General features: G+C 42.8%; 1 protein-coding gene across 4 annotated transcripts in view; it reads right to left on the bottom strand.

The window, feature by feature from the left end:
• SMAP1 (small ArfGAP 1) overlaps positions 1-19,821 on the bottom strand; it is a 91,866-nt gene extending 72,045 nt beyond the window's left edge. For all 4 annotated transcript variants that reach the window (XM_068183770.1, XM_068183771.1, XM_068183772.1 and 1 more), the window contains exon 1: positions 19,609-19,821. In XM_068183770.1, coding sequence (XP_068039871.1) covers positions 19,609-19,726 — 118 coding nt within the window. In that variant the 5' untranslated portion in view covers positions 19,727-19,821. The remainder of the gene's footprint in view (positions 1-19,608) is intronic.
• Positions 19,822-23,711: the final 3,890 nt, after the last annotated feature.

Genomic DNA, 23,711 nt, shown 5'->3' with positions numbered 1-23,711 from the left:
AAAAGAAAAAGGCAGAACTTACCAAGTTTCTCTGCTCAAAATATAACACGTTAGAGACAGCAATTAAATCAAAATAATACTGAAGTACTCCAAACAATTTACTATCATGCTTTTTCAGTCTAATCCTGCTGGTTCAAAGACCATCTCTTACTAGTTTCATTGGCAGTTGCTAAGTTTTTCATACAAAAGGTAGATCCACCATCTCCATTTCTGATTCACAGACTCCTGGGCTCGATGGGGAGGGGGGATTGAAACAAATCCTGCAAGAAAACAGCACCCACCCACACCCAAGACAAAAAGCTTAATTGCAATGTTAGTGTCCATTGAAAGATTTTGTGAATTAAGCAAACCTTTGAAAGAATAAAAGATCTTGAAGCAAAGGAAATCATGCAAGAACCAGAGTACAAGAATCTTTACTCTGCTAAATGTTCTTCAAGGCCCTTGAACCTTAAGTCTTTTGAGACTACTGATAAAGGACTATTTACTTGTCACTTGATCCACTGAATTTAGTTTCTGATTAAACAGAACAAATAGCCTGAAGCATGTTTTCACATCACATCTACTCCAACATTAAGCATAACTTCCTTTACAGTAGAAGAGGCCTCCTTGCTTTATTTCCATACATATGACTGGGAAAACCACACAAGCTCAGTCTTTATGTGCTTTTAAGGTGTCAAACTATGCATTAAAATACTTTTTCATATAAACAAAGGCAAGAAAGGGCATAAATGGTAGTTGTTAGCAGTCTCCCACAGCTCCACAAGCTTGTGTTCAGAGAGTCAAGACCAGAATTTGAGAACTTAAAATTTACCACATTTAGAAAAGTGTGACAGAAGCTCAATCAAGAACTGTTTGTAACAGGCTGTTTTTATATTTTTAAGTAAAGTCAAACACAACAGCATGAAATTGCTCTGAAGGCAGACAACTCAAGTACACTGTTCCAGAGCCCAGCCTAATAGCAGCTAGATTCATGTGGTTCAAGGTATACTGCAGAAACAGTGGGAAGACAAGCCTCAGAAGCATTGCTTAGCTATTTTTAGCCAGTGTCTCATAGGTGGTAAAGAGTTTCATGGACAGAATTCCTCCATGTTTGTGTTTTGGTTTGGATAACCATTTTTCATTAAAGCCATCAAAAAATCCATTAAATGCAGAACCTATTCATAACTCCAAATAGGCTCTGTAGAAGTATCATGAATTAAACTCTTCCCCTGCACAACTCTGTCCCACCTCTATTAGTCAGAGAGAGAAATACGTATCAGTTTCAATTATTCCTTCAGCTCACTTATCCACTTGCTTCTGTAGCATCAAAAATTGCTAAAAGCATTTCAAAGAAATTTCAAGGGTTATATCAAGCCTCACTTAGAAAATAAGTACAGTGACATGAATGTTCCTTCAATTCTATGTTTAAGCCACAAAATCAAGTGGTTGGCTTCATAACAACTTAAATTCTGGAATGTATCCAAGTAATTTCAAACAGCAAAAGCTTTATACAGAAAATTAAGTGTGGAATATGAAAGTGCAGTTTGTAAATCAGAGGACTGGTTGGTTATATTAGCTATCAGAGATACACAGGTAATGTCAGTTTATTCTTGAAATGAACAGGTCTTTTTCTTGTCTAACAGCCATTTGGCACAAGCAATCTAATAAGATAACAAAGCAAAAGAATTTTGTTTTGCTTTATTAACAAATTCCTTTTCCAAAATAAAGTCATTTTTTCAAATATTAGGTGATTATAGGACATAAAAGCTAAGTTGTGAAATAAAATATAATATTTAGAGTTCACCATAAAGTTATATACACAAATACACAGTTGATCCCTCCTCATGTAAATAACAAGAAAAAGGAGACTATGATGGGTTTTTCTGAATTGTTCCCCAAAGACCTCCTATTTATCTTACAAATCAAATGACAGGATTTAAAAAGAACACCTACCTCATTAAAAGACTTATTTTTAAAGAAAATATCAGTTTAACTCAATGTTTTGCAATGAAACTTCCTTTAAAACCATCTCCAAAAGTTTGCATTTCTGACTTGGAAGTACTTCACGCCTCAGATTTCACCCATCCTCATACTACCCAGGTAAGCAGAATCATAAGCAACTTCTGAACTGTCAAGAGAAAAGCTCCTGACCTTTGGCTGGCAACCACGCCTGGATAGCCTGAACACGTGTCAGTGACTGTACAGGGAGAATACATGCACAGGACACAGCCACAGCACTCCTACCAGCCTTGTGGGTGCTACAGCACCCTTTGGAAAGTAAAGTCAGTGCCCCAAGTATCAGAGATGACAGGGTCCATTCAATAACCTAACAGCTTCAGAAATAAAATTTCAATTTGGCTAAGGGGTAGCACTCCAATTTTATCCTGCCTGCTCACTCGTGCAGAGAAAGACTGCTTGTGTCAGAGTTCAGGCTGCAAGAATAAGGTGTGCAAGCTGCCATTTCCTGTTAGCAGCATTTGGTACTTTCTAAAAAAGGCAAGGTTATGTAGCTTATTACAGTATTAGTAGGAAGCTTCTGGAGCAGGTCTGGACTGCAATTTTTCCCTTGTCAGCAAAGAAATGCTAAAACACTGTTTTAAGTTTACAATTTATATTCCTTTTATATGCAGAAATAAAAGGAAAACAGGCAACAGTGAGCTCTTACAAAATGTTTTCATAAGCTGATAGCTAAGCATTAAGTAAAAGCATCACTGAAAAGAAAAAGAAATTCATAAATCTACACTACTCTGTTAGGATGTATCAACCCATCTGCACACCCAGGCAAACGATAAAGATTATATAAGCCCCTGCCTCAAAAACCCTTCAGTCAGTAATTGAAGTTCTTCCTTTAACTATGACAAAAACCCCAGAGATAAGATTTGTCTGCAAGACAGGCTTATAATATAGCCTGTTTGCCATAAACAAGAATGAACATTTCTCTACCAGAGACATTATATAGCAATTGCATTAATCAGCTTTCCTTTACCTTTTTTTCTCAAATACAACTGAAGAGATTCTTAAGTAAACACTCCACAAACTGTACAAGCTCTGCGCAGTCCTCAGTGACTCCAGAAATATGCTTTCTCATACATAACAAAGAAGGTAAATGTACTCCCTTAACCCCTCCAAGAAGAACCTGAATTTGAAAAAAGATGCAGAGAAACCAGAAATTGAAGTTTTTTTTTATCCAAGAGCCATAAAATCAGAGTCTTTAAGGTTGGAAAAGACATCTTAAAGGTCCACCCTTAACCAAGCATGGCCAAGTACCACGTGTGTTCTTTAATACTTCCAGGGATGAAGATTCAGCACTTCAGGCAGTGGAGCTGGGCAGCCTGTTCCAATGCCTGACCAACTTTTCAGGTAAGAAATCTTCCCCAATATCTAATCTATACCTTCCCTGGCACAATTTGAGGCCACTTCCTCCTGTCCTGTCACTGGCTGCCTGGGAGAAAGGACCAACCTTCACCCGGAGGTGGCTACCTCCTTTCGAGAATTGCAGAGAGTGATTAGGGCTCTCCTGAGCCTCCTCCTCTCCATGCTAAACAACTACAGCTCCCTAAGCTGCTCCTCACAGGACTTGCATTCCAGACCCTTCACCAGCTCTGCTGCCCTTCTCTAGACTCACTCCAGCACCTCAGTGTCCTTCTTGTAATGAGGGGCCCAGAACTGGACACAGGATTTGAGGTACAGCCCCACCAGTGCCAAGCAAAGAGGGACAATCACTGCCCTAGTCCTGCTGGCCACACTGATGCTGATACAGGCCAGGATGCCATTGGCCTTCTTGGCAACCTGGGCACACCCTGGCTCATGTTCAGCTGCTGTGAAACCAGCAACTCCAGGTCCTCTTGCATCAGGCAACTTTCCAACCACTCTACCCCAGCCTGTAGCACTGCAAGGCATTGTTGTGACCCAAGGGCAGGACCCAGCTCTTGGCCTTGTTGAACCACATACAACTGATCTTGGCCCATGTATAGAGTCCCATGCTGAGATCCCTCTGTGGAACCTTCCTGCCTCCATCCAGCACATTAACAGCCCCACCCAACTTGGTATCATCTGTAAATTGACTGAGGGTGCACTCAAGCCACTCACCTAGATCACTGATAGAGATATTAAATAGGATCGACCAAAGACTAAGTCCTGGGGAACACCACAAGTGACCAGATGGATGTGACTCCATTCACCACTCTCTGGGCCTGGCCATCCAGTCAGTTTATACTGAGCAAAAAGTACACCTGTTCAAGCAGCCATGAGCAGGGAAAGTGCCAGATTTCAGGCTCCAGACAGTAGAAATACACTGAAAACATCTATAATGACCAGACAGATTGTTTCTTGTACCAATCCTCTCTGTTCTATTCATTTGCATGGGGATGGAGTTTATTTTCTTCATAGAAACCCCTATGGTGGTGTGTTCTGAATTTGTGACCAAAACAGCATCAAAAAACACACCAATGTTTTAGCTATTGCTGAGCAGTGCTTACATAACATTGAAGCCTTTTCTGCTCTTCAAACTGTCCTGCCAGTAAGGAGGCTGGAGGTGGGCGAGAAGCCAGAAGGGGACACAGCTGAGACATCTGACCCCATCTGACCCAAGGGGCATCGCAAACAACACTCTGCTCAGCAATAAAAGCTGGAGTAAGAAGGAAAAAGGAGAGACATTTGGAGTTTGTAGCTACATAACTGCTACATGTGACGGAACCCTGCTTTCCCAGAGAAGGCTGAACACCCACTTGCTGATGCTAAGTAGTGAATTAATTCCTTAGTTTGCTTTTCTTGTGGGCACAGCTTTTGCTTTACCTGTCTTTATCTCAACCCATGAGTTTTCTCACTCTTACTCTTTGAATCGCTCTGCCATCCCACTGGCATCCACATAATCCACATTCACTGCAGACATTAATCTACATTCCTCCTCTACATACTGTCTCGCTTCCTCTTCAGGTTATGTAGATCAGATCAAGTAGATTTTTAGGCTGCACCATTCAGCTGTCTTACCTACAGAGCCCACTGGCCCACCCTCAAACACTAATATACCACAGTTCTCAGGAACAGGAACAGCCTACCTCGCAAATGGTCTGACCACCAAGTTTACTGTAACAATATTATCAATCTTCAGAGCAGAACTTTCAGAGGAGCTCAGGGTACTAAATTAATAGAAGACCGGGGGAAAAGAATAGGCTGAAGAGGAAGGCAGAATCACACCTTTTCTCCACTTGAAGCTCCAGTGTCATAGACACAAACCCTTCCCACAAATGCCCAGCACCTGCATGTCAGGGTAGCTACAACCCAATACTACATTCTGCCCAAGTCTCGGCAAATGGATCACACCTTGGAGTGCTTCAATACCCCTCCCTGAATTTAGGTTTAAGCCAATCACATAACAGAAGGTATCTATGCTCTGTGAGATCTATCTTTTAAAAAGCAGGTGTTAACTTCTGTATTTCCTCCGTCAGTGAACAAAATAACTATAATCTAGGCATAAATGGACTTCCTGAGGTCACTTAGATTAACTTGATGTTTCAATCAGATCTAATTAGATCATGCTGCTTAGGACTTTGTTCAGTTGTTTTGAACAACTCTAAGGTATAGTTCACCAACTCTTTGAGGAAATGCTCAGTCCACTATTTGAAAAATTTTTAAACCACAAAGTAGACTATTTATATCCAATTCAAACGCATCATGCCACACATTCAAGGCTTACATGTGCTTTGCATTTTTCTAAAGGCATCTTCTTGCTTCCTACAACTATGTTAGTCTCCTGCATGATGATACTAAACTAAATATAATTCAAACTAACACAGTTAAACATTCCAGCATGACAAACAATCATCAATACTCAGACATCATTATATCAGCTACATGTGACTGAGAAAGGAAAGAACAAATTTACTTTAAAGTAGTGTTCTTCACAGCTGATTTAACTAGATTTGAATTTCAGAAAAAGGGAGAGAAAGTTGGGAGGGTTTTTTGTGCAAGTTGTTTTTCCAAAGTGATCTTCTGTACTTTGTGTAGAAAATAAGTTGTACCTGTACAGTATTTTTCCTCAAAATACCATTTGCTTCAGATGCCAGAAGAGAAATGGAATACAACACCAAAGCAGTCAGGAATACAGACCCATGAGTATGAGCTCAAAGCAGGATTAAGATTGTTTGAAAAGTTATCATTTCTCCAAATATGCTCTCAAAACTCTGCAAGCCTCTCAGGCATGAGATCTTGGATCTGTTGTATTTTTCAAATTCTCACTTAAGACCAAACACTTGACAGAATCCTTTCATTCCATAAATACATTTTTGGAATAACCTTTTTAAAGCAAGGACTCCATGAACACCCAAGCTCCACAGAAATCGCAGTGAAAAAGACAAGTGTCAAGGGGTATTTAGCATCACTTCTTTCAGAAGTTGCTTGCTCTATGCTGCAGAACGCCTAGAAAATGGAACCAAGGCTTCACAGTCTTAGTTAATGAGAATGACAGTTACTTTGTATTAGAACACACAAGAAACCCTCAGCAGCTGTGGTGGATAAATCTTGTCTCATCACTGTGCACCCACCAAAGAGGAGAAAATAAGATAAAAACCCCCATGGGTCAAGATAAAGGCAGTTTAATAAAGAAAAGCAAAGACCATGTGCAGAAATAAGAAGAAAAATATTTATTCTCCTATCACCAGGTGATCTCCACTTCCTAGGAAGTGAGGTCTCAGCACACGGTTTCTCTGGTAGACAAACACCCTAATAACAAAACCTCCCCATTCCCCTGCTTCCTCTTAGCTTTACTTTGTCAATTGTTACAGCCTATTCCTTAGGTTTGTTTGGGTCAGCTGTCCTGGTTACGTCCCCTCACAAACTTTCACCCACCTCAAGCCCAGTGGTCTTTGGGGGAAGGCTGAAGAGACAGCCTGGATGCTGCACTTGCACTGCTCAGCACCAGCTGAAACACTGGTATGTCATCAACACCCCTCTAGAGCTGCAAGGCACAGCACCATGAGTGCTGCTATGGAAAAGTCCCCCCCTCAGACAACACCAGTACAGCAGCTCAATGCATTTAACATTGAGGATAACCCAGGTATCACTGGGCAATGAGAACAAAGACCAAAAAGCCTGCACTCAGTGTCTTACTGACATACCCCTTTGGTTTCACCCAAGCACACTTCCTCTGAAGGTCTAGAGTGCACAAAGTGTGGCATTTGCCATGTTTAAAGGGATATTTCTGTCATTCTACAGGCAACTGAACAAATACCTCATACATATACACCTTAATGGGATAATCAGTCCCTATACTATAAAAGCATCATTACTTATCAATACATTGGTTGCTTCTATGAATTGTTATGAATGACAAATTTAAACCCAAATGACTTCAGCACACATTGTCAGGAGCTTATTTCAAATGATCGTTCATTCCTGATTGTCCCTTACTGCCATGTTTTGAATTCACCTGCAAGTTCAGTGGCATTCAGAAATACCAGGTTACATGATGAATCACTTCCATTGTCTTTTGGACAACTTCTTATAGGACTACTATTGCCTTTAATCCTACCAATGAAGTCCTTTATTTATGAAGCTTTATTCATTTCCATTCAAAGACTTCAGTAAAAATGCATTAGATTCTTCTATAGCAATCAGTAGCTGAATGTGGAATATTACATTCCTTTTCTCATCCATGCAAGAGAGAATGTTACCTACTCCATTTTTTTCTTCTTTTTTAAACACAAAATCATAGCCTTACGCAGCTTTTAGAGAAAGAACTGCTCCTGTACCAAATCACACCTGCAAAGTCAGTTGCTTGGCAACATTGCCTCCAACTATCACACATGGCTGTCCACAGCTCCACTGTGGCAGGCACTGAGCTTCAGTCTCTACCTCTTTTTCCTCCATCATCTACTAGAAACAAACACCTTTCCTGAAGGGAGGAAAGGGGAAGTTCACAGTTTAAGACTACAGAGACAGGCAGAATACAAAAACCACACAGATCAGCTTCCCCCACAAAACTTGTCCCAAACTCCATAACATCAGCACTCCCTATATCCACATCTACCACAGACTTGCAGCACAATAATGTTCTCTGTTCCTCCAAGTTGTTCCTCCTTTTCAGATCATTACCTCAGAGCAGAAAAGCATCTGTCTTCTCTGGTCAGAGGAAGACAAATCTCATCAGTATTTTGGATAAGCAGGAAACAAGGCGGGAACTCAGGTTCTCTTGATTGGGTTGTTTCATAGTACTGGGCAGGAGCTCCTTGGGAACATGCACTCAGACATACAAGTTTATCATGTAATGGAAAGCAACAAGTGATCAAGACAGTGGAAGATAAGCAGAAGCTAGCAGTATATCATATAACTGGAGTCTACTGTAAACAAAGATGAATATAAATAGGTATCCATTCAAATTTTAAATTTGCCACGTTATCACTAAGACAATAAAGCAGTTTTGTTTGAATGGATTTTTGTGAAGCCATTCAAGAGAAAAATGTTAAGAGAACTAATATTGCTCAAGCTCTCAGCAAACAATCAAATAAGAGGCCAGAATGGAAGAAAAACAGGAATCCATAGTACCATTTGTAGATCTGTAGAATTTTTTTTGCCTCAATCTTCCAGAGGAAATTGTTGCTAGTCATAACATGGAGTTCAAACCAGTAATTTTAAGATCCAGAGAAGTTTCTGACACAAGGAACACTAGCTCTAAGTAACTTCCTACCAGCTCCACAGAGCAGTTAAAGTTGTGAAGGTATTATCCTAGCTAGACTTAAAACATTTCAGTCAAACACAGTAGATGAGTAACCCTTTTACCATAGCATCTCAATTCCCAGTTGCTTTAAGTGGCTAGATTTGAACCTTTTTGTATCTGGATGCACAAACAACAGCAAGATTTCTGTATTGAAAACTCAAAGCTCTACTGCAGTCTGTATTTAGTACTATTTAATCACTTTCTCATAAAGGACTTCAACTTTAAACAAAGAATTTACTTTGAGTTGACCTAGACTGATACTTGCACACTGGGGAGAAAGAGGAAATAAATTACATGGTATCTGCAGTGGGACTCCATATCAGCTTGTTAAGTGATACAACAACTGAAAGGGATCTGAAGTAGCAGAGACTGGAAAGGACCCTGAAAGATCAGCTAGTCCAAGCCCTGGTGCTCAGAGCACAGGAAACACAGCAGTCTGTTCCCAGCCAGATTTTTGGGACTTCCATGTTGCAAGCTCCACTGCCTCTCCAGGTAATCTGATCCTATTCAGCCTTTCCCAGAGGGGAAAAAAAAGACAAACATAAATAGAAAAAACCAAAACAAAACACCCAAATAAAACAAAAACCCACCAAAACAACAACAACAAAACACCCCAAAACAACAACAAAAAACCTTATCTTTCCGTGGGCTATTCTGTGCTTTAATTTGCATTCATTGCCTATTGGTCCTATCACTAGATATCACAGACAAGTCTGCCTCCATCACCTTTACTTTCTGTCACCAGGTATTTATTATACACATACATAAGAACCCCCCAGCAGTCTTCTCTCCTCCAGGTTAAACATTCTCAGTGCTCTCAGCCTCTACTTGACTGTAAGGCACACTCACCTTCCCCTTCATGCCACTCTGCTAGGTTTGCTCCAGTCTGTCCCTGTTTCTTTGTGGAGCCCAGAACAGCACAGCACTACAGATGCAGTCTCACCACTGCTGAGGAAAGGATCTCCTAGACCCACGCACTGACCACTCTCTTCTGGAAATTCAGTGCAAGATGTTGTTTGCCTTCTTTGCGGCAAGGGTGCATTACTGATTCATGACCAATTTTTGATCCACAGCATCTCTTCTGCACTACCAACACCCCTCCCTAGGTACAGAGCTTTTGCATTTCCCTTTGTTGAACTTTGTAACAATCCTGTTGGCTTATTTCTTCCAGTTGTTCACTTGCCTGCTCCTGAGTAGCAGCACATCCATCTGGTTTATCAACCACTCCTCCCAGTTTTGTATCCCATCATGTTTGCCAAGGGAGGGGTCTATCCGGTCACACAGGTTATTAACGAAGATGTTAAACAGTGCTGACCTCAATAACAATCCCTGAGCTACACCAAAAGGGACTGGCCTCCCACTCAGCTTTAGGATGTTGATCACCACCCTGAGCCTGGCATTTCAGCCTCTAAGCTATTTGCAATCCACCTCACTGTGTCTTTATCCAGAAAGCATTTCATCAACTTACCAAAGAAGTTACAAGACCGTTTCCAAAGCCTCATGAAAGGTCAAGGTAAGAAAACACCCATCATTCTCATCCAAGTAGCCAGTCATCTTGCTTGGTTCAGTGTGGAAGGCTGTTATCAGGTCGGTCACACATTACAGCCCTTTGATTAATCCATAGCAACTACTGCCCATCATTTTACTTCATGTGTTTTCAGGATGTCTTGTCACTTTTCCATGAACATAGGCAAAGCTGACTGGCTAGATGTTCCTTCTTGCCCTCTTCAGAGATTTGCTTGAGTTCAGCTCCCAAAACCCACCCCCACAGTCACCATGACCTTAGTTAATGAGAGTCACCACAAAATTACCTTAGCTACCCCGTCTCACTCCTGGCTGTGTCGTGTCAGAGCCCACAGACTTGTGTACATCCAGTTTCTACAAATGATCCCAAACCTGATCCTTCTCTACTGAAAGTACACTTTCCTTGCCTAGAATCACTGAAAACAAGTCTAACTAGTAAAGAACAAAGTGAAGAAGACATTGAATGCCTCAGTTGTTTCCACATCCCTTATGAGCAGTTCCCTTCCCCATTCAGCAGCAGGCCTACATTTTCTCCATTCTTTTTTCTGCCAATTATTTGTAAATACCTCCCTTGTTGCCATTCACATGAACCTTGTAAGATTAAACTCCACATGGACATTGGCTTTCTGACCTGGACACATTTGCATGCTTGGATGATGTCTCCAGGCACTCCCTGGGCCAACACGTTTCTGCTTCCACCTGGTTATATGCTTCCTTTTTGTGTCTGAGCTTTTTCAGAAGCTCCTCAATTCATTCAAGCAGGACCCCTGGTACCTTTGTACCATTTCCTATTCATTGCAATATGCCACACCAGAGCTTAGAGAAGTAGTCAACCACCTTTCCTGGCTCTCTCTGCTCAGAACCATCTTCCCAATGATTCTTCCAAGAAGATCCTTGAACAGAAGAGAATCTTCCTTTCTGAAGATTATGGCTGTAATCCTACTCTTTGCTTGTCTGTCTGCAATTCAGATTCTGAACTTTTCTACCTCATGACCACTGCAGCGAAGAATACTCCTTACGTTTACTTCCTCAACCTGTCATTGCTTGTTTGCAAGAAACAGGTCCTCAACCACTTGTATTGAGATATGGGCATCAATGCATGCCAGAAGCTTCCTTAATTACTTATTCCCTGCTGTGCTTTTCCCCCAGGAAAAAATAAGGATGGTACAAGTACCCTATAAGCAAGAAAGCCTGTGAACATTAGGCTTGCGCTGTCTGAGGAAATCCTCATTACTACTCCTGACCCATAAACCCTCAACTGGCCCACCCATCTCCAGGTAAAGCTGCAGGCAGCCCCACTGCTCTCACAGCAAACGGCAACTCCCCTTTACCACCATCCCAGCCTGCCCTTCCTAAGCATCTGTACTTACCCATTACAGTCCTCCAGCTGTGAGCTATCCCACTTAGCAATGCCAATAAAAAAAATCACAGCTCAGTCCTAACTCATTTTACTCTGCCATAATATCTGCAAACAACTTGCTGACAATACAGTGAAGATGGATTTAATTAGTCATGGGTTCATCAGCCTAACTTTAAAGAATCACCTCAACATGAAAATAAGGTATCACTGAACAACTTTACCTGTTCACAAGGGAAAAACATGTCTAGGAGAATTTAGTTGTGGCCACAAGAGACACTGTAAAACACCAGAGTTCTTAAAGTAAAGCTGAATCATGCTCAAATGAACCTTATGGACCCAGTCTAAGGCAATGTGACACCTGAGCTGAATCAACTGCTGACTACTACTACTGCCTGAGTAATGTCCGATAATTAACTCTCTTAAATCCTATAGGATGCATGCATTAAAGAGGGAGTCACCTTTCCAGGAACGGGTACCTCCCCTAAAAGTGTGCTTATCACATAGATATGTCTAATTGCTTCCTCTGTATCATATACAAGGACATGATACAGGCTGCAGCACAGTTACTCACTCTTCTTTATAGCATTCAGACCAAAGATGGAAGACAGCATCGTTCCATTCTGCAAAAGGAAATTCAGGAACAAAGCAAAGACCAAGTGGTACAAAGAGCATCCTGCAGCAGCAGCTTTTTCTCATCACTGAAGGGTGGCAGAACTGCAGCTTCAGGACAACTTGAAGACACACACCTGGAGCCCTGAACAAAAGAACTGGGGTGTTTTGCACTTTAAAAAGGCAAGAGCATGGTCTCATCAATAGCAATAATCACTTTTCAGGAACTGTGCCATCTTTATGGTCCACACAACAGAAAAGCTTAGACTGCCAGTAACTTCTGAACATCAGGTAGCAAACTAAGCCCATAAGGATTTCTGCATCTGTATAATACATCTCAGAGAATCTAAAGATTTGCAACACAATAAAACAATAAAAATAAGAAGTCCCACAAATATTTCTATTAGTAGTCACAGAAATAATTAGGTTGAAAGGGATCTCTGGAGGTTACCTAGTCTGGCCTATTGTCAAAGCAATGCTAAGTTCAAAGTTAAATCCTGCTGCTTTGGGTTTCACACAGTCAAGTTAATTTAAGTCCTGAAGAATAGAGATTGCATCCACTTCAGGAAAAAGTCCTTCAACTTTGCAAATAATCCAGTTCTATTAGAAGCTAAACATATTTCCTGTGACTTATTTGAAAATATTTTTCTGCACCGTAAGTGTCAGGAGACAGAAACAAGACCCTTCCTTACATGGGCTGCTAGTGTCACCCAACACTGCAACACCCCATTCAGAAGTCCTAAGCTAAGGCTGCCACACTTTGTTCCCACTAAATGAGGTGTCTTAAGGGCTCTTTTCTTGGAGAAGACAATTATCCTTCTCAGGGCTGCAACAGCAAAAAATTCCTAAGTTTCAGTCTCATCCAACCAGTGTCAGCAACAGGTTAAGAGCACACAGAAGGAGAGCATTGAGGTAATTTAGTATCAGGAAATCAGGAAAAAAATCCTGGCTATATAGCCCCAAGAGAGAGTAAAGTGAGTTTCTGGTCCCTAAGAGTCTCTGAAGGCACTGTCTTTGACAAAAAGGCCACAAAACTACCAGCTAAGTACCAGATTATCACTAGGACTTCTAGTGATATAGTTCCTTACTATTATTAGAGTTCAAGATATATAATTTCATTTGCTAAGCTTTAGTAAAAACAACCCTGAATCAAAATGCTTTGCCTTCAATATTCCTTATGGAAGGATAAGGAATAATGGCTCCTCACTGGAGAGCCAGAGGCCTCCAGTTGTATCTGTCAATTCATGTTCCAGTCTGTTACACTCACATGATCTTTCCCAAGCTTATCTTGCAGAAATAATGTGAACCCTGCAAGAGAAACACACAAAGAAACACCAGCAATTTCTTGATCTGAGTGACCTGCAGTAACATCTGCTATTTGCAGCAACTGGTACAGAACAGCCATACAGCACAATCTAGCTAGTAAGGTAGTACTTTGTGTTTGAACTTCAATATAGGGCTAGAAGCTGCAGTGGAGATGACATGTGAAAATGACCTCCAGCATAGTCCAACTGTGTTCTGCTCCCCCTAGTGTACTCCCAGGGGTTTCTCCACCTGAGGAGGAAGACAGGATTTTCACCTGAGGAAGTACAGCAGCCAGCACCTTGCCCTAGTGTGAGCTCTGTCAATGAGCTGTCACAAAGCTTTCTTACACTGACAATGAAGCAACAGCTGATGCCTTGCACAGACTGAGGGCAGTGAGCTGTAAGAGTTATCCATCTGCTTGAGAAATAAGTATACTATCCATTAAAGTATACAGGCAAGATTAAGACAGTTAAAAATACCAGACATCAAACAAATAAGCAGCAAAGCAGCTTCACAAAAAGTGACAAGCATACACAAATATTTAAGTTGGTCTCCTAGCCATAGAAGAGATCATATGCAAGACTTGAATGCCTACTGAAAGGAGTCTGAACAGCTGTAAATATTTCTGGGATATTCCAGATTTCTTTCCATAGCTAGTTTGCTCCCTTAAATGTATTTATTTTCTCCCCCACTGCTAAGAGACACCATGCTTGGGATTGGTCAGTTGTTAGGGGAGTTAACTTTAAGTTCTAGCTACACAAACATTAGTACCACAATCTTTCCTGCTGAGTCTCTCTCCACACTCCCAAGTGCCTGTACCTGCTACTCTTAAGACAGAAGGCCAAGTCTTCAGTCACATACAGATATTTAACGACTGTACATTACAACTATAAATACTGAAAAGTATTTTCATTAACATTCTAACCAAAGTAAACCAATTTTAATCTGGTTGAACAAACAACAGTGTCAATGTGCTACGATTTTGGTAACAGATCATTTAAAAAGGCTTCAAGCACTACAAGCATGAAGTAAGTAAACATTAAAAAAACCCAAAAAACCAAAAAAACCCAAGAAACCCAGAACACTTCCTCTGATCCAGAACTTTTCTGAAGTTTCCAAAACATCTACAATTGTTTACACTAAGGTCTGAAAGTTTCCAATTATGTTATTTTAACTTGATTAGTTTAAAAAAATCTAAAGCAGTTGACAGCTCAAGTAATTGATTTCTTGACAGGGAGATGAATTTACAGACTTCAGTAGTCAATCCATTGGTATTAAAGACCGCATCCAAATACAAGCATAACAGACAGAAAAGATATGTTCTGTTTCAGGCAGCAGCTCAGACAGCTCTCAGCTTAAAGAGAACAGTTGCATTGTTTTTTTATTCTTAGAAGGGGACAAGATATTCAACAGAATTGAAGAACTGTCCATCTAAGCAAGTAAGTCTGTAAACTGAAGGCCATCAAACTTGGTCTAGTGTGACTGCCTCTGTAAATGGGGAGCATAAGACTGATTACTGTTCCTAATGATGTTTGAAACTAATCTCCTTTTGTGCTTCATCACACACCTCAGCTTATAAGTACTTGATTCAGTATTTCATTTCAGCATCCTAACAACACCAGCCTTACTGTCAAGCAGTAAGAACACAAGTCTAGGAGACTTCTAGCATGTTGTAAGCAGGTATTAACTACACAGAAATAGCAAATTATAGCCCCTATAGTCAAAGGGTCCCTGACTGATGTTAAGAGTTTGAGGTTTTGGGGTTTTTTTTGGCTTCATTTGACAGATTTCTAAGAGATGTTATTGCTTAAGGGATTCAAATATCAGGATTGAAACAGCAATTTAAAAATGCATTACCTTCCCTCTACAATGAAAAGTAAGAAAAATTCAAATGCTTTACAATAGCTTTCAGCATAGTCTACATACCTGATACAGCTTCTCCTACATCCTTCCAATTCCTGCCAGCTTTATTTAGTTATACAAACAAAAGGATCACAAAGGAATTTCAGTTGCCTCTTTCAAAACTTCAGGGTGACTCAAGCTACTGTCAACACACCCTACTATTTCCTACAAGTATCAGAAACAGTAGTGTAACTTCTTCCCAGTAATGTAACACTGGGAAGACATCTATTGCCTTATGCAGACAGCAGTTCAGATAGGGATGTAACGAACAGACAGTACACAGACAAGAACTGCCTTGTCAAATGTCATCCCAGGCTCCTCACTATTTCAAGTCTCAGTGATTGCAAAGACAGTTCCAGAACCTTTAATTTTCAGGTTTCTTCCCCACAGAAGTATCATCTAGCCTTTCTGACATCTGCAAGACTTACAATTTGAAGGTGACATATGGTAACTACCGTATGGCCCTACAACAGGTAGTTTCCAACACATTTTAGCAGCAACAGTCAAATTCATAGCAGCTATTTAAACAGGCAAAAGGCAAATACAGAATAAAAATCACTTCCAGAAACTGTTGCTAGGGTCAGCAAATCCTAACTACTACTTAATGCTACTCTGGCAGATGTGCCCTCAGCTGTATTCTTCACCTTACAAAGCCATCCAATGTATCTGCATACCTCACACTTGAAGAAGCAGACCACAAATCAAAGGATAGATTTATTCTTCACACAAGACCACTGCTAATGACAGAAAGATTATTTTGAGGATGACCAAGAAATAGCTTTTCTAATTCATACACAGAGCAAGCATGCAATAAATACTGGAAAGACGCATGCTTCAAACTTCTTTGCAGGCAATGCATATGGCAGTCCTATACATGGGCAAGGGAAGCTAACTCAGTAACTCAGGAGTGACAGGATGGTAGTGAGATCCTCTATCACCTTTCTGATGCAAGAAGTAAAAGCCAGCAGAAAAGCCTTATTGGTATGAAGGAAGAGTTCTCCAGCAGCATTCCAGTAGATGCAATGAAAGCAATGAGTGGTAAATATGCTAACAGAACCACATTACATTTTTAGGGTCAAAAGGATATTCGTAAGATTTTAAATTATGTCTAGCCGCTTAAGAATTCCCAGAGCCTCAAAGAATAGCAGTTAGATATACAAGTACAATCTGCAAGATTTCCACAACCTTTGGATGTGGTCGTATCTGAAAAGAAGCCCAGGGAAAATGTAATACTTCAGATTTAAGAGATACTGTAATACCTAGGGTAAGAGAAAGGAATTAGTTTCAGTTAAGTGCCCATGCTGAACTGACAGCTATCTGAAAGAACATATTGAAAACAATGTTTTTAAGTACTGCCAGAATAAGATCCAAGACAACTGCAACTCAGCTAAAACAACTAGAGTTAATCATGAAGACATGACCCCACAATTAGGTGAACAGAAAAAGAAACAAAACACAGAAATTGGAGGGTCCTACTGAGCAGCAGAAAGAAGGACAGGCAAAGGAGCAAAGCTCACACAAGAGAGGAAAGTAACAGAAACTAAAGTGGACAACACTGCAAAGAAAGAAAGAATACATTACATTAGGAAAACTAAAGACATGATGAACTAGGACTGACACAAGAGAAGTCCTTAAATTTTTGTCATGTTAATGAAAAATAGCTTCATGTTAATTTCTGCAGAATCCAGGATGAAGAGGCCCTCCAGTGAAACTGACCGTAGGGAACTCCAGACTAATAAACACGACTAGAGATGAAAGGGATGCTGTTAGTGTTGCAAGAGGTGAAGGGAACCTCACAGGCTGGGGAATGCCAGACAGCTGGCAGGCTCTGGTTAGCTAACAGAGCCACGTTAATAGCTGCTGCCTCAGACAGCTCTGCATTCCAGGACTAGCAAAACTACAGCTTTGCCAGACAGCAGCAAGTCATGAGCACTCAAGCACCATGGATTAAACATGAAACACATTACAAAAAAACAGCTGGCTGCAGCCTTTAAGCAAGAGTTCCGCAGTGGCATGCTCATGACAAGCTTGATTTTCAGCTTAACAACTGATAATGCTTCCTTTTTTCCGAGCTGTCTCCTGGAAGTATACAGAAATCTAGACTTCAGAGTATAATGGAAGCATCTCAACATTGTTCACACAATCCTCTTTCCCAGAAGGAAACTTACTAAACTTCAAGTAAGACATCTCCACAAACTATGTATATATGGGCACATCTCAGTCAAGTGCCTTTAGAAGAGCTGCAACTAAAGCAAGTTTATCATTCCACACTCTTCCTTCCAACTATAAAAAAACCCCAAACATACACAGTACAGGGAAAGTCAGATAGCACTACAAAGCTAATATGATACAAGAGTTAAAATAAAAACAGGCTGTTAAAATACAACGGGATGAAGCAAATGCAAATTAAACTTGAAGGGAAGAATAGAATACACAAAAAAGAAACCACCAAACCACAAGTCCCTCACATTGCATCACCCAGTATTTTCATGCCAGCTTTCTTGGGGACAGGGTGAAAGCAAGCCTTGCTTCTGGCATACAGAGACAGCAAAAGAGAAAAGCAAGAAGCTTTCAGAAGTGCCATCAGATTTTATTAGGTACCTAAGTAAAAGAGTCTACTAAAAATTTGAAAACTGAATGAATATGTACTAGTGGAAGACAGCCTGGTCAAGATATTGGTAGGTCCTCCAGAACCTGAACAGGAAAAAAAAAAAACAAACCAAATTTAAGATACACCAAAGCTTGATCTTGTGAAAGAAAGCACCAAAGAAAAGAATAGTGAATAAAACCACTAATTAACACATATATAAGGAAAAGGAAGCTGAAAGTGTCAGCACTGCTGAACTGAAAGGGCTATGGAGACGTACAAACATTTTGACTGAGCGAGAGTCAGAAAGAGAAAATTTGGAATTGGAGAATTCTGGACTCCAATCTTGGGCAACACAGCCCTCAGGCCAATGCTACAGAACAACTTATATATGTATCAGCAAGCAACACCAAGCAGCATTCAGCATGGAAATACAAAGTGCCAATAATACATAAAACATACAAATGTGCTTTTTCCAGAAAGTCACTGGTTAAAAAGAGTCATGTACATGGTAACCAGCTGTCAGGGGGCAAGAGGAGCTGTGTTAGGAAATGGTTAGGCAGAGTTATTTGCAAAATATAAAGACCCACTTTCTTTGGTGTAATCCATATCATGTACTTCTAAGAGTTTATATTAGGACAATAGAGTCTTCTCTCTGATTGTGCATGGCATGACTTGTGTGCACAGTGAAAAATAGTAGCACACACAGATGGGAAGAGAATTTACAAACACAGCGCCATTTCTGGTTGCTCAAACGAAGCTCACTCACACTTCACCTCCACTTTATGTGCAGAAGGACTGAACAAGGCAGCTCTGGCATTAATCATACAGTGTGAACTCCCAATTGTTATTCAGGAAACATTAGACTTAATAACTTACTGTGCAGCCACCTTACCTAAAGATCTTAATAAACTGACTCTAGATGAAAGAGGGATGTGCTACAATTTTCCATTTGAAAGCGACAGAATCCAAGGTAAATACAAATGCAAATATATATATCTACTTTTGTGCAGGGAAAAAAAATAGACTAAAGCACTGTAAGGTTTGTCAGTGATACAATCTTTAAAATTCCATTCATCGCCAAAGCCACATCTGTGACACATTTAACCAGACTCGGACATCCAGATTCACAGAGCCTGGCATTCTGACTGAGTCAGCAAAGCAGGGTATATTGTTTTGGACACTCGACATTCAACTCATCTGGCATCTACCCCTGGCATCGGCCAGTCCCTTCCCGAAGGCCACAGCCCGCTCCAAATCGATACCTGGCAGCGCAGGAAGCGGACGCGGCCGTGAAACTTCAGGAAAGGGCTGGGCCAGTCATTGCATAAAGCCCGGCTGGGGGCTCCTCGCTGGAGGACAAGGCGGCTGCAGCCCAGCCATGGAAGAGCGGAACGCGGCTCACACGGAAAGGTCAGGCTGTCTGTCCGCCTGCCCGCCCCGGCGCTGCCCCCGAGCCCGACCCCGCTGCCGCCCCCGGGCCCGCCGTCGGGAGGAGCCGCCCGCCGGTCCCGCCGCCCCTGCGGACGTGGCGCGGCCCCGAGCCGGGCCCCGCAGCCGCCCCGAGCCGGGACCCGCCGGGGCAGCGCCGCGCCCGGGCCGGGCCCCCGCGCCCCCCGCCCCGCGTACCCTTGGCCTCGCAGTCCGCGCAGTACTTGTTGTCCTCCTCCCGCAGCAGCTTGGCCAGGATGGCCTGGTGCTGCTCGTTCTGCTTCTGCGCCTTCTCCCGGCAGGAGCGGGTGGCCATGGCGGGGCTGGAGCGGGGCCGGGAACGCTCCTGCCCTGGCGCGGCCACGGGAACCGGCGGCCGCGAGCGCCGACTTCCTTAACCGGAACTATTTGCGGACGCGGACGCCTCCGCCTCCCTCCCCTCCTGCCACCGGGATGGCGCGCGCGCACACGCCCACCCTGGCCACGACCGTCCCTTATTCCGGCCGTGAGAAATAGTCCGCCGGGTCCCTAAGGCCGCGCCGCGATGCCGCCCCTACGCGGCGCTTGCCACAGAGAGAAAAAACGCCGTCCAGGCGTTAGAAGGACACGGAGCCGTGCCCGGCCATAAGGGGTCATCCGCAACGGCGAGTGATGTATCCATCCGCCGGCGCGTGACCCCGCCCCCAGGTGGTGCCCGGGGCAAGGGCGGGGCCCGGCGCGAGCCGCCGCACCTGTGCGCGCGCCGCCCCGCCCCGCCCCGCCCCGCCCCGCGGCGGAGGGGGGAAATACCCCAAAACACACCGCCGAGGGACTGGACACCCCTGTCCTTGCATTTCCCAAATACCCCAAAACACACCGCCGAGGGACTGGACACCCCTGTCCTTGCATTTCCCAAATACCCCAAAACACACCGCCGAGGGACTGGACACCCCTGTCCTTGCATTTCCCAAATACCCCAAAACACACCGCCGAGGGACTGGACACCCCTGTCCTTGCATTTCCCAAATACCCCAAAACACACCGCCGAGGGACTGGACACCCCTGTCCTTGCATTTCCCAAATACCCCAAAACACACCGCCGAGGGACTGGACACCCCTGTCCTTGCATTTCCCAGATACCCCAAAACACACCGCCGAGGGACTGGACACCCCTGTCCTTGCATTTCCCAAATACCCCAAAACACACCGCCGAGGGACTGGACACCCCTGTCCTTGCATTTCCCAGATACCCCAAAACACACCGCCGAGGGACTGGACACCCCTGTCCTTGCATTTCCCAAATACCCCAAAACACACCGCCGAGGGACTGGACACCCCTGTCCTTGCATTTCCCAGATACCCCAAAACACACCGCCGAGGGACTGGACACCCCTGTCCTTGCATTTCCCAAATACCCCAAAACACACCGCCGAGGGACTGGACACCCCTGTCCTTGCATTTCCCAAATACCCCAAAACACACCGCCGAGGGACCGGACACCCCTGTCCTTGCATTTCCCAAATACCCCAAAACACACCGCCGAGGGACTGGACACCCCTGTCCTTGCATTTCCCAAATACCCCAAAACACACCGCCGAGGGACTGGACACCCCTGTCCTTGCATTTCCCAAATACCCCAAAACACACCGCCGAGGGACTGGACACCCCTGTCCTTGCATTTCCCAAATACCCCAAAACACACCGCCGAGGGACTGGACACCCCTGTCCTTGCATTTCCCAGATACCCCAAAACACACCGCCGAGGGACTGGACACCCCTGTCCTTGCATTTCCCAAATACCCCAAAACACACCGCCGAGGGACTGGACACCCCTGTCCTTGCATTTCCCAGATACCCCAAAACACACCGCCGAGGGACTGGACACCCCTGTCCTTGCATTTCCCAGATACCCCAAAGCACAGCCAAGGGATCTGCCAGCGCCTGTGAGTTTGGGCACCCTGTGTCCTTGGGACAGTTGTCTCTTTCTCCAGGCCACTGCGGGGGGAGAAAAAAAAAAAAAACCTCTTACAGCCTTTTGATTGAATGGACTCTGCCGTAGCCGCAACTCGGCCTCGGAGCTTTCTCCAACAGTACGTGTTTCTGTCTGAAATAAAGCTTTACAGGCGGCTGAGACCTTACAATGAGGAATCTGGTGCTTTTCCACTCTTGTGTAGGTGGTGAGTTGCTCTGGGGAAGTCAGAGTTGGATCCAAAGTACCTGCAGAAAAGCACAGCCCGGGCTGATCTTCTGGGACCAAGACTGCACCTCTACATTTTGCCCCTCAAAATGCCATGTCTCTGTTGTCCCCTTCCTCCATTTTGTATCAGGTCCCTTCGCTGCTGCTGAGTACTCTGTTACAGAGTCTGTTCACCAGTAACATCCTTTTTGTCAGCTCAGTTCTAGCTTGCTGCTTTTTTTTGCCTCTAATCCAACCCTTCTGGAAAGAGCTGAAGCCTATATATAGCCTATAAAATGCTTCTATGAGGCAGATGGAAATTCAGGTCTTTTCCCTCTCAGCCACTAAATTACTGAATCATTCTCCGTGTCTTTCTTTTTCTCAGAGACAACAGTGAATTAAATAGAGTTGCAACAGAAAAAAAATGTAAATACTACACATTAAGTTAATTAGGAGTTCAACTAGCACCTAATATGGGAAAATGTGTTTAGATTTCCCTTAAACAGAGAGTTAAGGTCTGCCTGTACACTGGGAGTCTCCTGGCCAGTGAGTTACTGGCTATGAGGTTGTAAAATGAGGATCTGGTATAAATACATAATTCAAATAGATGGTTTAGCATCCTACTCGGAGCAGGCCTTAAGGGTTTAAACCAGAAATATAGAGTGGCACAGCAAAGTTGAGCTCCAGCTGCCTTACAGTGCCAAAATACAAAAACTTGCTGCATCAGAAGGTGTGTAACACCAATGTTACTGTATCCTGATATTTGCCATCAGCCCTTGCCTAGAGGCTTGATTATTGAAGCACATTAAACATAACATTAAGCAGGACTGACGTCTACCTGAACATTTTATCTACAAGCATATAACTGTTTTCTAGCCCAAAGTGGGCTACTTACTCCATTTTTTACTTTTTTTTTTCTTTTTTTTTTTTTTTTCTTTTGAGAAAACCAGCTTCAGCTAGAAAGGGAGCTTCTACTCCTTGCTGTTATCCCAGGACTCTGAGAAACAGGATGCTTGTATGCTTGTCAAAAAGGCAAGAGCCATGGGTAGAGAGAGTAAAGGACATGAACTTGCTTCTCATGTGCTAGATAAGCTGCAGCATTGCCATTTTAGAAGAAAATAGTAGTTGCTTTTCGTTGTGACAGACTTGACCTGTAGGTTACACGTAGTCTGAAACTCTCTGCCATATTGCCAGAAGATATCAAATAGCTTTAAGCAATTGGTTTAATGTGCATCAGATTCTCTGATTCTAAAACAAATACAGTGATGATGCTTCCCATGTAAAATGGCTATTGATGCAGTTCCTGTGCTTGAGAAAACCTACACAACTGTGCAGGCTGTCTTGTTCAGTGTATGCTTTTGCCCTTAGTGCCTTAAAACTAAATGTTATGTCTTGATTGATGTGGGATGTCATCTTCTAACTGTTGAGTGTGATGATGTGCTTCTTGTGTTCAGCTCTGAAAATTATCCTTCTAAGTACTTCTGCTTCTGTAATGTAGTAGAAATATGAAAACATCTATTTCACCATGAGGTGAGATGAACAGGTTATTAATATTTTAATAGATAGTGCTTTGAAAACAGCATGCTGTAAATACATCATTAGGTGTTTCCCTCAGAGCACAAATTAATTGAAGGAGGACAAAAATGTATCCCTTCTGTGCCTTTGCTGCTTTTTCTAGATCCTAAACAGTAGCAGAATGTTGTAGATGTGAAGTTATTCCAAAAGCATTTTTCAGAGGGGGAAAAAAGGAAGAAAATATGTTTTTCAGGATACAGTATGATTTATAGAACGAGTTCAAGTCTGCCCACACCATGCCATGACTTGTAGCGCAGAGAGGCCGGGGATGTTGCTCCTTCAAAAGAAGATACACAGTTGTCATGCTGAGCCTGTCAGCTCCGTGCCCCTTGCTTCACCTTTCCTTAAGCCCTGTACTGCGCAGCCTTTGCAATCCAGTTCTGGAATTGTTTAAAGTACATGCCTTGTGTTTCCAGACCTTTATCTTCAGAATTGAGTGAGTTTCATGAGGCTAACTGAATTTTCCATAAAGTAACTTTAACACTGGAGTTCTGTGCTTTTTAATACTAGAGATTGTGTTGTGTTTAGTAAAAGCAAATTTACCCAGCATGAGAAAAATCTCTCCCTAATT

This window comes from Anomalospiza imberbis, chromosome 3, assembly GCF_031753505.1.
Source record: "Anomalospiza imberbis isolate Cuckoo-Finch-1a 21T00152 chromosome 3, ASM3175350v1, whole genome shotgun sequence".
Classification (NCBI taxonomy): Eukaryota; Metazoa; Chordata; class Aves; order Passeriformes; family Viduidae; genus Anomalospiza; species Anomalospiza imberbis.
Note: the sequence above shows the minus strand (reverse complement) of the source record. Positions and strands in the feature narration are given on the sequence as shown.